The sequence below is a fragment of the Macaca fascicularis genome, chromosome 4 (genome assembly GCF_037993035.2).
Source record: "Macaca fascicularis isolate 582-1 chromosome 4, T2T-MFA8v1.1".
Lineage (NCBI taxonomy): Eukaryota > Metazoa > Chordata > Mammalia > Primates > Cercopithecidae > Macaca > Macaca fascicularis.
In genome coordinates, this window is record NC_088378.1 from 91,351,781 (window position 1) to 91,367,459 (window position 15,679).

Below are 15,679 nucleotides of genomic sequence, written 5' to 3' on the forward strand. Positions count from 1 at the left end.
AATTACTAACTTTTCCTAACTCTGAACATATTGTCATGCTTTAAACTTTCTCTGTTTAACTACTTAGTTCTTAAAGTGACTAAAAATCAAGGTTATGTTTGTAGAATCTTTTAAATCAGAAGAAAAAGTGTGTGACTATATGTAGCCATTCAAATAAGAGGCATTTCTTAGCTCCTTAGCCACCTATGACATTCACCTCTATCCATTTTTATTTGCAATTGAAATGCTTATTACAAGAAGACTGAATTTGAGCTAAAAGAACCTCATGGCTATAATTAACTGTATTACTTTGACCTTGCAAACTGCTGCAGTGTTCTCTCTCTCTCATTAAATGATGACATATTCTTCTAGAGTCTACATAAGAAAAACTAATCACTGAGACTTATTTCACTTCTCATGAGAAAACTTTTGCACAAGAATAACAAAAGCAGAGAACCAGAACAGGGATAAGTTAATATTGTTGAAGAATGTTCCATACTTTCCAAATTTCTTATCTCCCCTACAGAAATGGAAGATACTATCAACTTCTGGCCTTTAGACTCCACTTTTTTAGACTCCATATCAATCACTCAAATTTAAACATTTTGTTTTAATTCTAGGGATCCCTCGATGTAGTACATTAAGTATTAAATATCAATACTATTTTACTACTGGATTTAAGGACTGAAAAGGAGTATTAACATAAGAGTTACTTTGCTCATCATTTATGTAAAATATCTATAATTTAAGAGCCCTAAGATTGATTCCCTTTTTCAATTACAGATAATGATTTAATGTGTTTTTTCCACCTGCTAAAAAATCTTTACTAATAAATGAGTGATTTCTAACATAAGGCTATTTTCTTCATTATCTAATAAGATAATACTAATCTGTAGCTACAACATCCAACTGGCATCAGTAGGAAATAGCAGATGTTAAAAGATTCAGTCTTGAGAATTAAATACTGTCATTCTTTGAAAAATTATAACTAAATATAAATTTGCAATTTAATGAAGAGAAAAATTTATTCTTTGTAAGCGCCAAATATTTATGATGCAATCAAGACATTTGTAGATGGCACCTATTTTAGATTCCAACATTCAATTCTAGTGTAGGGATAAAAAAAGGCCAAATACCAGATTAATTATAAAATATTTCACTTTATTAATAATTTATATACAAATAAATTAGCTTAAAATAATTATGATACATTTGTACACTAAATTTAAACCCTAAAAGCTCTGGATATAATCAAAAGTAGCTAATCAGATTAATTTTCACAGGTCAGCTCCTCAATTTCATCTTCACTATCAGAATCTTCGTAAAATGAAATTGTGGCTTGAATTGGAAAATTTTTCAGAAGAGCTTCTGCTTCTTGATATAAGTAATCATAACACTTTGATTTTGGCCAAAATAGTCTGAAAGAAGCAGACAACATGTTTTATTTTTTCACATTCAGAATCTTTAAACTCATGAAATGGTCAAATTTTCAAGAGCTCCATATATTTAACAATTGACTTATACATTTGGATATAGCCTTAAGATATAGAGTTAAAATATGCTACTATCACAGCTTTCATGGAATCTACTTGCCCAAGTATCAATAACTGTTTGATTATTTTCAGTCTTTTTTCAAGCTGTAAATTGTATCAAATTCACACTAAACCCTGGATAAGCATAAGATCAATGTTTACCTTACTTTGTGCCTTATGGATATATTTATTCTTATAATATATAGAAGATTTGTCTTACAGTTTCTAAATTCCTTTGGAAAAAATGAATTGAGTTCTACCAGTACATTAAAAACTCTGATGATATCCAGCTTTATAAAGATGACGAAATATTATGCACCTTACAAAAAGGTGGAAATTACCTATTATCTTACTTAAAACTCACAGATATAACTCTTACAGAAGTAGACAATGTAAGTTTAGAAATGTATAAAAACCAGTATTTTAAAAATTTTGTCTATGCACTCACAACTTGAGGCATAGAAAGACTACTTCTGACCTCAACTTTGATTCTATCTGCCTGTCTTCTCCTCATTCAACTACATTTGTGAATATCATATGAAATATTGAGAAATTATATATGTTTTATACAAATAACTGGCATGCAAGTATGATTACCTCAGAATTTCAAAAATCTGACAAATACTAATCTTGCCTTCTGGTCTTCATCAAGGAAAAGAAAGAGGAGAGATAAGGCTGAATCACCGTGTACAGTGCAGTCATTTTCGTGTAGGATAAACAGCCCATATATTCATACAGTGGAGTCATTCCAACAAATGAAAGATTACATTATGTTCAGTATGCTCCACTTTAAAAGGCAGAAAAACAATGTAGTTTATAAATGTTTCCAGCAAAAATCATAAAAAGTTTATGTTTTTGATGCTTAAACAAGTAACTATCAATTATTCAGTCATTCAATAAATATTTCAGTGATCCCTTGTGCCAACATAATTCACAATTTAAAGATGAATAAATCATGGTCCCTACCCTCAAAAAGTTGACAGCTGAAGTTGCAGCTGAATAAAAAAAAAACACACCACATTAGTCAAAATATAAATGAATAAAAATAAAATGTAAGAGAAGCATAATTAAATTGTATCCATACTTCAGAAAAGAAGGGAATTTCTTATATAAGAAACAATTTATTTTCTAATGGGTAACTGGAACTGGCAAACCCAAAGAATGCTGTTTAGTCATTATGATACTCTCTCCAGAATTTCTCACTGTTGGCCATTCTTCTCCCAGGGCCCACATACTTTTCTGAGTTTCTTTCTGTTCTGATTCTTCTCAGTCTCCTTTGCGGACCTCTCTTGCTTTGTGTACTGGTTAGATGCTGGCCTTCCCTCAGGTTTTCATTGAGAACATCAGCCCTCCCTCTAAACAAACTAGGATTACCTGGCCCACTGTCATGATTTCCCCACCCTACATTTACCACGGACTCCCAAGTCTGTATTTCCACTTAAGATCTTGACTCTTGGCCCCTAACTTACGTATGCAGCTCTCTACTGGATATCACTCTTTGGATGCCCCGTAGGCACATTAAATATGATAAGTGGAAAACTTGACTCATGGTCTCACCTCCCAAATCTGTTTTCGGCCCTAATTTCCATTCTTTTAGTACAGCATTCACCTGATCACCAGCTACAAACTTAGGAGCCATTCTGGTTTTTACCTCTTCTTCATCTACCATATCCAATACATTATAAAGCCTAATCTATTTTGTCATCTAAGTATTTCCTAGATTCATCCAGTCCCATCCTCACTTCTCGTGTCTTACAATGGTTTGTCATCATTTCTTACCTGAAAAATTGCAGAACTTCCAGTTTTACTTTTGATGTCCTAAGCCTATTTAACGTATAACCCCCAAGACTACCTTCGGAATAAAGCCCATGGGTTCCCAACACTACAAACAGGATCAAGACAAAACTCTGTACAAGAGTATACAAGATCTGGCATCTGATTACCCTGCTGAAATGACCACAACTTCACACACCTAAACTCCTTGGAGTTCCCACAAGGAGCCACACTGTTTCATGATCCTGCTTCTCTTTTCCAGTGCTATTTCTTTTGCTCCCACTTCCCATTCATCTGATTAACTTCTCCAAGACTCAGCCAGGTAACCACTACTTATAATATACACTTCCCTGACCCTTCCCCCTACCACTCACAGATTTAGGCACTTCGTGCCATGCCCATACTTGTAAAACTAACCAAACTAAACTCCATTACAACACTTGCCATGTGCTTTGACGACTTTTTTCTGTATGCTTCACTAGTGCTAGTACATGGTAGGAAATTAGATGTAATGAATTCTATGTGCTATTTATCACCACGGGCACTTTACAAACATCATTCAGCTCTTCATTTAACAGCTCTAGGAGGCAGGAAAACTGCAGAATTATTAACATTTCACCTGATAAAAGTGACAAAGAATCTTAGATAAAGGCTGACTTCCTGAAGTGGCTAGGAACAGTGAACTAGCTCCTCATGTTAAATAACTTTTGACCCTTTCTATAACCACCCTCAGTAATCTTTAGGATTTTCATTGCATTTCTATTTTCTCCTACACGGCAAACTTGATTTGCTGTAAGACTGTAACTGCTAATCCCATTCTTCCTTGCAGATTGCAAGACAAAAGCAGCATACACACTGCCTGATGCCAAGTCAGTTTCATTCGAACCCTTTAGGATTTAAAAACAAAAACTGTTTTGCCAGCACAAGATGTCACCGCTCTTTTACCATAGCATCCCCTTTCCCTCTTCGTAATATATTCATCAAGTTCATTGAATATGTATTGATCAATGGTCCCTTTACGTGAAACCGTGAGCCCTTACCTTTTTCAATTTGATGAGTAACGGATCTCTGCGAGTGAGAAGATAAGTAACCTTGAAGCCAGATTTTCAGAGAGAGAGAGGCTGCAGGACCAGCTGCGGAGCTGGGCTGTGCGATGCCCCTGGCTCCTCCCTGGGGCTGGAGGAGCGGGAGACCTTTGGGGAGGCCTGTCACTCACCTGACTGGGTGCCTGAATTGCGAAAGCTTTCCTGAAGCTGCGGTCATTCCAGGGCCATCGGGCATCTGAAGAGGAAAGGAAGTGAATCCAGTTATCACCCACCTCCTTCTAGAAAGTGGAAATGTGCACGACCCAGTGTTCCTCGTGCCCGCTGGGAATGTAACCCCAGGGCTCTCAGCAGCCTCGCTCCTGGCTGGGTGCCTGTGGCCCATCGCTCCAGAGGACACATCCGCCGCGTCGGCACCGTTATGGCCAGTGGCAGGCAGGATGTTAAGCGAGAGGCAGGACCAGTGTCTCGCATGTCTCTCTCCGGCACTGCGTCCCAAGAGCCCTGGTCAATCTTCTGCACCCGTGGGAGGCGCGGCCTGAGACGCGTGGCTCACTCACCGCCTCCGCGGCTTGGTTCGGCGTCTCCTCTTCTTTCTTGCCTCCGGCGTCCACCCAGGGTCTCCAGAAGCCCGCGTATCTGCGGGATGGATAGCACAAGGCGCGCAGAGGAGACGTGAGCCCAGACCCGGGAGAATCCACCGAAGCCGAGCGCTGGCACCGCGGGGTGGGGGATGGAGAGTGGAGGGGAGGAGCTGGGGAGGCGCAGGCGGGAGGGACAGGGGAAGCTGGGAGGCACAGAGCAGCGCGGAGAAGCCTACCCGGAGTCTGCGGCCGCGCGCCGCGTAGTGCGGTCGGTGGCCATGCACGCCGCGGCTCCACACTCTGTGCCCTCTGCGCCTCTTGCGGTCTCCATGGCGCCGCGGAGACTGGCGGAAGGCCGCTGCCAGCTCGCGGGCAATCTTGGCCAGTTCCAGTAGGTCCGAGACCCGAGCTTTATATAGCCCTCGCGGCCTGCTGCACATTGAGAGGTTCGCTCCCTCTCCGCCCCTCTCCCCTGCTAACCGCATAAACAAAAAGGCTGCGCGTGAAGGCGCACCAGGCTGAGCCCCGGGTGTGAACGCGTGCAACTTCCAGATGGCCCGGGATGGGGTTTTGTCGAGCGAATGTTAATCGCCCTTCGACACATGGCTTCGGTGAAAAACAACATTCGCCCGAGCAGCCAATTTCCGTGTGAAGAGGAGACGGAATTAAGCGAGTCTACACGTTTTGTGTATTTCTGCAAAAAGGCCAAGTAACTGGTTAATTGCTTGATTCGCTGGAAACTCAGGACTTGCTTGACCTGTGGCAAATCAACTGGTTCTGCATCCCCTGTTCTAAAAGCTGGGATGCAGACTAGAATTCAAAGGAATGAACTTAATTCCTCTTCCTGGAACAATTTTTTTTTAATTGGGTGAATGGATGGACTCCTTTAAAAAAAATGTGTTGATAAACTAGGTTCATACGCCAGCCTATTATTATCTGACGATAATAGAAAATTATTGGCAACAAGAGGTAAATTGTAAAAGATTCAGTGTTCTGGCTAAGAGAGCCAGAGACTGGAGTCATGTGATTTGCGTATATCTCTAAATTATCTTCTCGTGTCTTTTGTGATTTTTCCCAATATTTTATCAGTATCCTTCTACAATGACTTTTGAGTTCGTCTATACACCTCTATCACTACTTGGTATTTTGTCACTCAATGGTAATTACAAAATTCTTTTTTGAGGGCAGGTGTTGTGGAATGATAATGAAATCTTGAAAAGTTATGATGTGAGACAAGTTAATCAAATGTCTGCACCCCTGTTTCTCTGATTTGAGTTACCCCTCACTTATCTACCACTAAACTTTGTAAAAAGTGTTATGCATCGAGGGAAAGATGATATATAAATGTTATGACTTTTTTCAAAATGTTTTAAATAATGAAACTGGACTTTCTCTGAAAAGTTTAGACAAAAATCTTGATTGTAAACTACAGTTGTCTCTGCTCTTCATTCAGCTACTGCATAGGAAAATAATTTAGTTATAATAATAGCTAAGAGCCTATAATGATCTATCTGCCAGGAAGGTGAGATTTGGGTTGCTTCTGATAAGAAAATCGGTAAGGATAGACACCTAACGCATGTCTCCATCCCGTACAGCTATTGTTAGGCTAAATAAAATAAAGCTTATAGAATGCATTTTGCAGTGCCTGACATATAGTAAGCCTTCAACAGATTTTAAGCTCTGTAAAAAATATAAGGCCTTAACAGATGTTAACCTTTCTGATAAAATGTCTTATTATTTCCGTTCCATAATGTAAATTAGTTCAATCATTGTGGAAGATGGTGTGGTGATTCCTCGAAGACCTGGAACCAGAAATACCATTTGACCTAGCAATCCCATTGCTGGGTATATACCCAAAGGAATATCAATCATTATTTTACGAAGATGCATGCATAATGTTTGTATGCATGTGTTCATTGCAGCACTATTTGCGATAGCAAACATAGGGAATCAACCCAAATGCCCATCAGTAATAGACTGGATAAACAAAATGTGGTACATACACAACACGAAATACTATGCAGCCATAAAAAGGAACAAAATCATGTCCTTTTCAAGGACATGGATGAAGCTGGAAGCCATTATCCTCAGCAAACTAATGCAGGAACATAAAACCAAACTACTGCATGTTCTCACTTGTAAGTGGGAGCTGAATAATGAGAACACCTGGACACAGGCAGGGGGAAAACACACACTGGGCCCCTCAGTGGTTGGGGTGGGAGGAGAGAGAGGATTAGCAAAAATAACTGATGCATGCTGGGCTTAATACTTAGGTGATGGGTTGATAGATGCAGCAAATCACCATGGCACATGTTTACCTATGTAACAAACCTGCACATCTTGCACATGTACCACAGAACTTAAAATAAAAATAAAAAATAAAAAAAATCTTTTTGAGGTGGCTGTAATGTGCTAACTACTGTGCTTTCCAGATAAGGACAGTAAGGTATTCCTCCTAACCTTGAGAAGACTACAATTATTACAAACTCTGGCCACTACAATAAACACATAAGCAAAAAAAAAAAAAAAAAAAAAAAAAAAAAAAAAAAAAAATTAAAGTGACACATTCAATAGTAAAAGCTCATTTTAGGCAGATAGGTGGGAGGAAATTAAGTCTGTTTGGGATAACCAGGAAAGCCTTCTTAGAGTAAATCAAATCTAAGTTGATATTTTTGGAAGGATTAATCAAAGAATGGTATTGTCTGGGTTGTTCAGGAGTGGGAGGAAAAGGAACTGGATATCTCTGGAGCAGAGATGCTGAAGAGATAGAAAGGGTTTGGACTATCAAGAGCCTAAAATGCTATGCTAAGTCATTTTGACTTTATTCTGTAAGCACTGATGAAAGATTTTAAGCAGGAAAGTGGAATGGCATTTTATAAAAATCACTCTGGCAGCCATATGGAAAATGGATTTAGGAAAGTCTAGAGACAGGGAGTCCATTTAAACAGCCACTGTAATAGTCTGGGCAAGAGATAGTAAGATGTGCACTAAGAATGGAGATGAAGCAATGGATTTGAAGGATACTTAGGAAATAGAACCTGAAGAATTACTTGAGTCATAAAATGTAGGTGGACTTGAAAGTGGAGTCTGGATATATTCCCAGGTTTCTAGCCCGGTTAAGTGAGTAAATGGTGATGGCTCAAACACAGACACAGAAAACAGGGAGCATAGGATAAAGAGCAGGTGAGGTTCTCTTGTGTTGTTTTATTCTGTTCATGATGTGCAGGAAAAAAATAATGAGTTTGGTTTTGAATCTTAAATCAGTCAGATGTGCTGGGCTATTTGGTGGTAACAAATAACTCCAAAATCTCACAGGCTTGAAATAGCAAAGGCTTATTTTTCACTCATGCCCTATATCCATTTTTGGTTGGTGTGAGGTCGGCTCTACATCATCTTCACTTAAGGATGTAAGCTGGTGGAGCCTCTTCCCTCTGGAATGTACAAGGAGAAAAGAATAAAATTATTTGAGTACAAGGTTTCAGAGGTTTCTGCCTAGAAGGGACACACATTTCACTGGCTAAAACTAGTCACATGACACACCAGTTTCAAAAAGCAAGGAAGTGCAATTCTACCATGTGTTCAGAAAGAGGAAAAACAGAAATAAACAACATATAGGAGTGCCATCATCTGCCCTTCTGGCTACTAAATATTCAGTTCATCTTCCTTCCTACATGTAAAATACAGTCATCCCAAGGAGAAGAACTGAGAATAGATCTAAGACTTTGGAAGGCTCAGTAACATGTAGGTGGAGAAGATATTCAGGGGAGAACCGGAGACATGAGGTCTGGAGTTTAGTAGAGAATTGAAGGCTAACGATTTAAATGTGAGAGTCATCAGCAAAAAAATGGCCATTAAAACAATAGGAATTGATTTGTTTTCCCAGGGAAATTGTGTAGGTTGAGTCCAGGACCAAGGACAGTAGCCTAGAGATCAACATTTGATTGTAAGGTGAGAAGATATGCAAAATAAAACAAACGAACAAAAAAACCCCATCTCACTGAAAAGGATTGGTGAAGCTGGTAGAAAGTGCATCAGTAGGCCAGTCACAGTGGCTCACTCCTGTAATCCTGGCACTTTAGGAGACCAAGATGGAAGGATCGCTTGAGCTCAGGAGTTCAAGACCAGCCTGGGCAACATAATGAGAGCCCATCTCTATAAAACAAAATGTAAAAAATCAGTCAGGCATGGTGGTTCACCCTGTAGTTCAAGCTACTCAGGGAGCTGAGGGCAGAGGATAACTTGAGCACAGGAAGTTGGGGCTGCAGTGGGGTGACAAAGCAAGACTCTGGAAGGAAAGAAAAAAAAGAGAGAAGGAAGGAAGGAAGAGGGAGAGAAAGAGAGGAGAAAGAAAGAGAGGAAAGAAAAGAAGAGGAAGAAGAAGAAGAAGAAGAAGAAGAAGAAGAAGAAGAAGAAGAAGAAGAAGAAGAAGAAGGGGAGGAGGAGAGAAGAGATGAGAGAGTGTTTCAGTAAAGCAAGGTGCGAAAGTGTTTCAGTAAAGCAGGTGTGGTGGAAACATGGGATGAAAGAACTCCAATAAGGCAGGAGAGGTCCAACGCAGTCAGGGCTACCAAGAGGTCACATAAGATAAGGACAAGGGTTAATTGGATTTGGCAATATAACCCCTTATAAGGGATTATAAGTGACTTTAGAACAGTATCATTTGACTATATAGGGACAGAACCTTTTTTTTTTTTTTTTTTTTTTACAGTAAGTTGAGTTGTAGATTAGAGGTGAAGAAGAAGTCAAAACAGTGAGTTGAGCAACTCTTTTGAGAGGAAAAATAGAGAATGTTGGGTCTATTAAGGGATCTTGTTTTTAGGGTGCAAAGACAAAAGTATGCTTATAAAAAGAAGAGAGCAGTCAGGAGAGGAGATGCTTCTGGAGAGACAGGGGCTGGATGATGGTTCATGGTCTCCAAAGAGGAAGGAAAAAATGAGAGCAATAGCCCTGAAGAGAATCCTCGTAAGAATGGAGTGTTTGAATCAGTGATGACCATAATCCAGGTCTGGGAACTCCCAGGAAACAAGTTTAATCAAGGTGACTACTTCCGGCATGGAGAAGGAGGGATCTACTGTAATGATGAGACATGAATCTGAGAGAATATCAGTTTTCTTAAAATTGTGAAAAAAAAAATGCATTACTGGAAAAAAGGAGAGCCAATTAATAAAAATATGGCCAGAGTTTTACTTGATCAAATTTAAGTCAACTGAGAAATAGAAATATGAATTATTAGAAAGATCCTAAACCTACCGTTTATATGTTAATTTAATGTATGCTGCCTGTTTATAGAGATCTTGAAGCTGATTTTCATGAGGCCGAGATCAATATGCTATTTTTCTTTTAGCTTTTTTTTTTTGCATTGTTTATCATTTCCTTCAAAGATGGAATTTCTTAGCTAAATCATTAAGGAGGATATTAACTATAAGCTATACCTAAAGAAGAGAAAGCCAGTACAATTTTCAGCGACATTATATTTATTTTAGAACATAGATATATACTTCTTATCCAAACTGTGCGCAATATGAGGATGTAAAGCTCTGTAAGGTAAATATAAAGAAATACAGCATCATAAAATAACATAATCTGAAGTATAACTTACTCATTTTACAGTTTAAATTTACTTTAGAATTGTATATTGAGTTCCACTAGTACATTTTTAAAATGTATTTTATGTAACATATCAACACACTTTTCATAACACACCAATGAGGTGGATCAAACTTAATAGTTCATTAGGACAAGCATTTTTTAAAACTTCATTTATTTAACAAGTATTACTGAACACCTACTATGTGCCAGGCACGATTTTAGGATCTTGGGATATGTTAAATGCACAAAACTGACAAAATTCTTATATTTTTATGGAGCTGCCTTCTAACAGACCTCTGTGCCACCAAACTTTATATTTTACTAAGAGAAAGTATTATAAATTTACCTTATACATGATGCTTGTGGGCCTAAAATGCTTTTTTATTTTTATTATTTATTTATTATTATTATTTATTAATATTTGGCTCTTTGCATGACTATAATATGTGAGAAAGAAAGCATACTCTGGCAAAAGGGTACTAAATGATGGACCCTGAGAAGGAAAAAGAGAAGAAGTCAAGACCACATTTAAAACATTCATATGAGCTTCTATATAATCCAGAAAACAGTAACCAATTAAAAGAAAAATTGGAGCTTGAACTAAACTCCCACTTTGAATGTAACCTGGTGTTGCCCCACCCATTTTGATGACCTCAGCCTGAATATGACTGATTCGCCACTTAGAAAGTAAGGTGAAAAACAGAAGTGTGAAGGAATGAGAGGAATATAATGACTCACAGCTGCTGTTGCCACCATGTGCCTCCTAAGTAATATCAAATTTGCTTATAACAAGAGCAGAGCTAGTCTCAGTTCATACACATCTCCTCTTATTCATGATCTTAGGAATATTATTTAAGGAAAACTATTATCTGCTTAATTAGCTAGACTCCTTTTTAAAAAGTTGTACATACAAAATTTGCTATTTTCCAGGCAAATTATTCAGTTGTGTCTGAATGCCAGCTGTCAAATTTATTAACATTTTTGGTATTCTATTTCAATTATGGCATTATGTTTTCACACAGAAAAGCTGTGGAAAAATTAAATAGAAAACCCTAAACATAATGCATATGGGGGATCTTTTTGGGGTGATGGAAATCTTCTAAAATTGGATTGTGTTGATGGTTGCACAATTCTGTAAATTTGCTAAATGTCATTCACTTGTACAGTTAAAATGGCGATCTTTATGATATGCAAAGCGCAGCTCAATATAAAAACCTTAGATATGACAATAAAGGATTGATTCCTAACTGCACTCAGTCTGGGCTTGCAGAACTGAACACCACAGTAAAAATCAAGCCTACTCTAAATGTTCCTGATTTGCAGGTTTTTAAAACACATATTTTTGGTAGAGAAAGTGATTGTCATAATGTCTCTTATAACTTTAGAATTTGTTTTAAAACTTACATTGTGTTTACAGTTCTCTGGGCAGTTCCAGGTAATTTTGCTACAGTGCAGTATTTCGGAAATTCCACTTGAATGCTCTGATTCATGGTGATCAGAACAAGTTCTTTAGAAAAAACTTGTACCAGGTCTGCAGTAAGGACCTAGGCCGTCAAGCTATGGAGTAGGTTATTTACTGCCAAGTCTTTTCCAGAAAAGTCTCCACTATTGCTGATTCATCAAAACCCAGGACCTCACACTGGGGCCACTATAAAGAGAGGTTTGCATCCCTCTAACTTGAAGTTGAGCTAAAGAGAAGCAAGCGAGCTCAAGTGACTAGGAATTTCATTTAGGATTGTTAGAATGATAAACACATGAATATGTCCTAAACTAACTAGTAAGCTGAATATTCTCTATTTTTTTCCTTATAAATGCATTAGAACTTTTGTGGTCAACACTTCATGCCAATAAAATCTCATTTGAGATAGTTGATTTAACATAACTCTTTTTTCAGTTTAAGTAAGGTTCATATCCTTAGTGAAAGGTGGCATTTCCAAGCTTCCGGCATTTGAGAATCTTCCCAGGTTTAAGATAAAGATAACAGTTGTGGTAAAAACTGACTTAGAACTGAGCAGAGCTGGTGTGTGTTGTTTTAAACCAAGAAGGTGCTCACAGATGGCTCAGAGAGAGATTTAGCAAGTCTGTGCTAATCACACTCATACATGGGAATATCTCCACTGAAAACAGCCAGATTTCACTGTGCTTCTCAAGTAACTTTCCTATGTAGTTAATAACAGGAATAAAGTAGTTAATATATTTATTTAATAAAATACTTAATGCCTTAAAATAGTTCGTATTTCTTATTATTAGTTACAACTGAATATTTAATAAAACCACAATGAGAGTTCATGAGAGGTGGTTTCAATTCAAAGTATGTTGAAGACACAAAATATTTGCAAAGTTCAGCTTTGGCCAAATAAACTATCATGGTTCTTGATGGCTTTACTTCTAGACATTTTAAAATTTCTGTGCTAACCCCAAATAGATTAATTTATCATACCTAATAAATTATGTAAAATAAAAATACAGTGTATAAAAAGGTACCATCAGACATAAAAAGAGATTTATCTGTTCCATTGTAAACTATTTTTTACAATGTTTTACCACATCTGACACTTTATGTTAAATGTTCATTAACTATACAAATTTAATATCCTGTATTATTAAATATCATTGGCCAAAATATGACAAACATTAAGATTTATTTTAAAATTTCTTTCAGAATAGAGCACAAAATGTTTCAATGAGAGGTGATTCGGGAAAGAAAACTAAATTCAATTAACAAATATTTATTGATCAGTCATTATGAGCCGGCACGAGACTAAACTTTGAGCATACAGTATAGAATAAGACTAACATATTTTCCAGCTCTCACAGTGTTTACATTCTAGTTGGGAAATAGAAAATAAACAAATACATTAAGGAGGTAATTGCAGATTTGCAAGACTTCTATAGACAGAATTAGAAGAGTGATTTAATAGAAAATAATTGGATGAGGCATCTTTTAAACAAGGTGGTCAGAGAAGGCCCCAGAAGAGATGGCATTTAAACTGAGACCTGAAGGAAAAATGATAGAGGATCATTTTCTAAATTAGCTGCAAATTAACAAAATCATAGCAGAAAATATCTCCCAGCCCTAGTTGGCTCATACTATTAGTAGTAGAGCAGACAGCTGGTATGTGGGTTGTTCCAGAGAAAGAAGGCCATATTGGATAATATATTTCTGTATTTGTTTCTGACTTTTATTAATTAGTTAGATTAGATAATTACTTGGCTTATAGAATGAAATTTATATTTTTAAAACCTATAAATGACCCCAGTTTAACAAGAGAGACAAATTTTAACCAGAAGTATTAAGTTTAAATGGTAGGATACTATAATGTCAGCAATGACAAGTGTATGATAATTTAAGTAAGGAAACAAAAATGGAGTATTATGAGATTGAATAGAACTGACTTTTTGTTATTACTGAATGAAATATGTATGTGAACTTACAGAAAACTACAAACTAAGAATGAGCTACCAATGAAGATTTTAAAAAATGAAACTACAAATTTTTAATGCTGTTAGGCATTTATTATATTAATTGACAGAAGGAAAACAGGCAAATATTATCTTCATAAAACTTCCCTGAATTTTTATTATTCCATGAAAGTCTTAGTTATTGCAATGAGACATTCCAGTTTTTGTAACTGTCAAAGACCTTACTGATTACTCATCCCATAGCTACTCCCCACCTCACCCTTATTCTTACTAAAAGAACAGCAATTTTGTGCAGGAGTGCTTTTGGAAAAGCTGGGTCCTTTCTCAGCCACAAAGAGAGAATCATGATTTGTCTAAGCCAATCATGATAACCTCGTTCCCCCTACCAGTGATTAATTTGAGCAGTCATATGATACAGTTCTGACCAAGGATACTTGAAAAGGAACCAATGTTAAGGTGCACCATGCTTCTGGGAAGTCTTTCTTACAGCCTAAGAGAAAGACTCCACTCGAGAAATACAACTACCCCGTGTTGTATTTACTTTTGATGTCAGGATTTGGAGCTCATTAAAGGAGCCAGTTTACATGAGCCGAGAGGCTGAAACTAGCAGATTGGAAGGATGTAAAGATCCTGGGAGTATTTTGATGCTGTCACACCTATGGAATAGCCATCTGTGGAAATATCCAACATCTGGACTTCTTGTTATATGAGAATATGAAACTGCTTATTTTAATTTTAGCCTCCTTTAGGTAAGTTTTAGTCATGTGAAGGCGCATGGATCCTTATTCAGTGACTAGCTCCTGGTCTCAGGTATTATTCAATGGATTAACTGAACATACTCTCTTGCAATCCAAATATGCAGTAGATTTGGTGTTTCAGGATAGATAGGTCAAACTACCTTTCCCAGTAATTAGATGAGTTTTTCACAATGCCCTGTTCTTTGTGTACATAACTACAAGTTGTTATCATTATACCACTGGTCCTTAAAATCTTCCAGAGAAAATGTTATTTAGTAGTTATCTCCTTTGAAAGACTAAGTTGAAATTTACCAAGCAAGGTGTTATCTAAGATACTGGTCCTCAAACTTTTGGTCTTGGGAACCCTTTAAATTCTTACAAGTTAGTGAAGAAAATTAGTTCAAAACAAAAAGCTAAAACAAAAATTATTAAGGACCCCACAAACCTCAGGTTTATGTGGATTATATCTATCAATATTTACTGTATTAAAATTAAAATAAAAATCTCTCTATATATATTCCTTTAAAATAGCAACCATCTATTGCATATTGACATAAAATATGTATTTTTTAAATTCCTGTATTTTCCCACAACTGATTTCTTTGAAAATCTCTATAAATTTTTGCCTAATATGAGGTGAGTGGATTCTCATGTCTGCTCTACATTGTTTGTTACAGTATGTTGTCTTGGTTGAAGTACATGAAGAAAATACAGTGTCAAACAGATGAGTTTGGAAAAAGAAGGATTTTGTGGACCTCTTAACTGCATTTTCTGGAGATTCCCTCAGAATTTCTACACACTTCTTAAATCACTGATCTAAGATACCATAGTCAAACTACAATGATAAGACTTTGAAAAGTCATACTGATTTGTTTTTTATCATCAGCTAGTTACAAGATAATACCGACAGATTAGGAGAGTTAGATCTAATTCTCCAGCTTCTCAGGAAAATTTCACTTTCCATAATCAAAGTGAATATAGCAGGCTCATTGTATTAGCCAACCAAATGTTTCTTACCT

General features: G+C 37.0%; 1 protein-coding gene across 5 annotated transcripts; it reads right to left on the minus strand.

Moving 5' to 3' along the window:
- Window positions 1–1,122: 1,122 nt before the first annotated feature.
- RIPPLY2 (ripply transcriptional repressor 2) lies at window positions 1,123–5,400 on the minus strand. 5 transcript variants are annotated; one of them, XM_045391197.2, is made up of 6 exons: window positions 5,148–5,400; window positions 4,888–4,966; window positions 4,501–4,565; window positions 4,325–4,352; window positions 2,478–2,506; window positions 1,123–1,397 (listed from the first exon to the last, which is right to left on the minus strand). In XM_045391197.2, exons 1-6 carry the CDS (start codon window positions 5,394–5,396, stop codon window positions 1,368–1,370), a joined length of 480 nt encoding a protein of 159 aa, XP_045247132.1. In that variant the 5' UTR covers window positions 5,397–5,400; the 3' UTR covers window positions 1,123–1,367. The 5 variants fall into 5 exon arrangements, with proteins under 5 accessions (XP_045247132.1, XP_045247133.2, XP_045247131.2 ...); XM_045391198.2 differs by lacking the exon at window positions 4,325–4,352; XM_045391196.2 differs by lacking the exon at window positions 2,478–2,506.
- Between the last annotated feature and the right edge of the window lie 10,279 nt (window positions 5,401–15,679).

Excerpts from the sequence above, each read along its gene's own strand:
- RIPPLY2 (XM_074037576.1), bottom strand. The coding sequence starts at position 5,396 with ATGCGGTTAGCAGGGGAGAGGGGCGGAGAGGGAGCGAACCTCTCAATG. Across the intron at positions 4,566-4,887 it reads CGAACCAAGCCGCGGAGGCG|ATGCCCGATGGCCCTGGAAT; the intron begins GTGAGTGAGCCA and ends TTTCCTCTTCAG.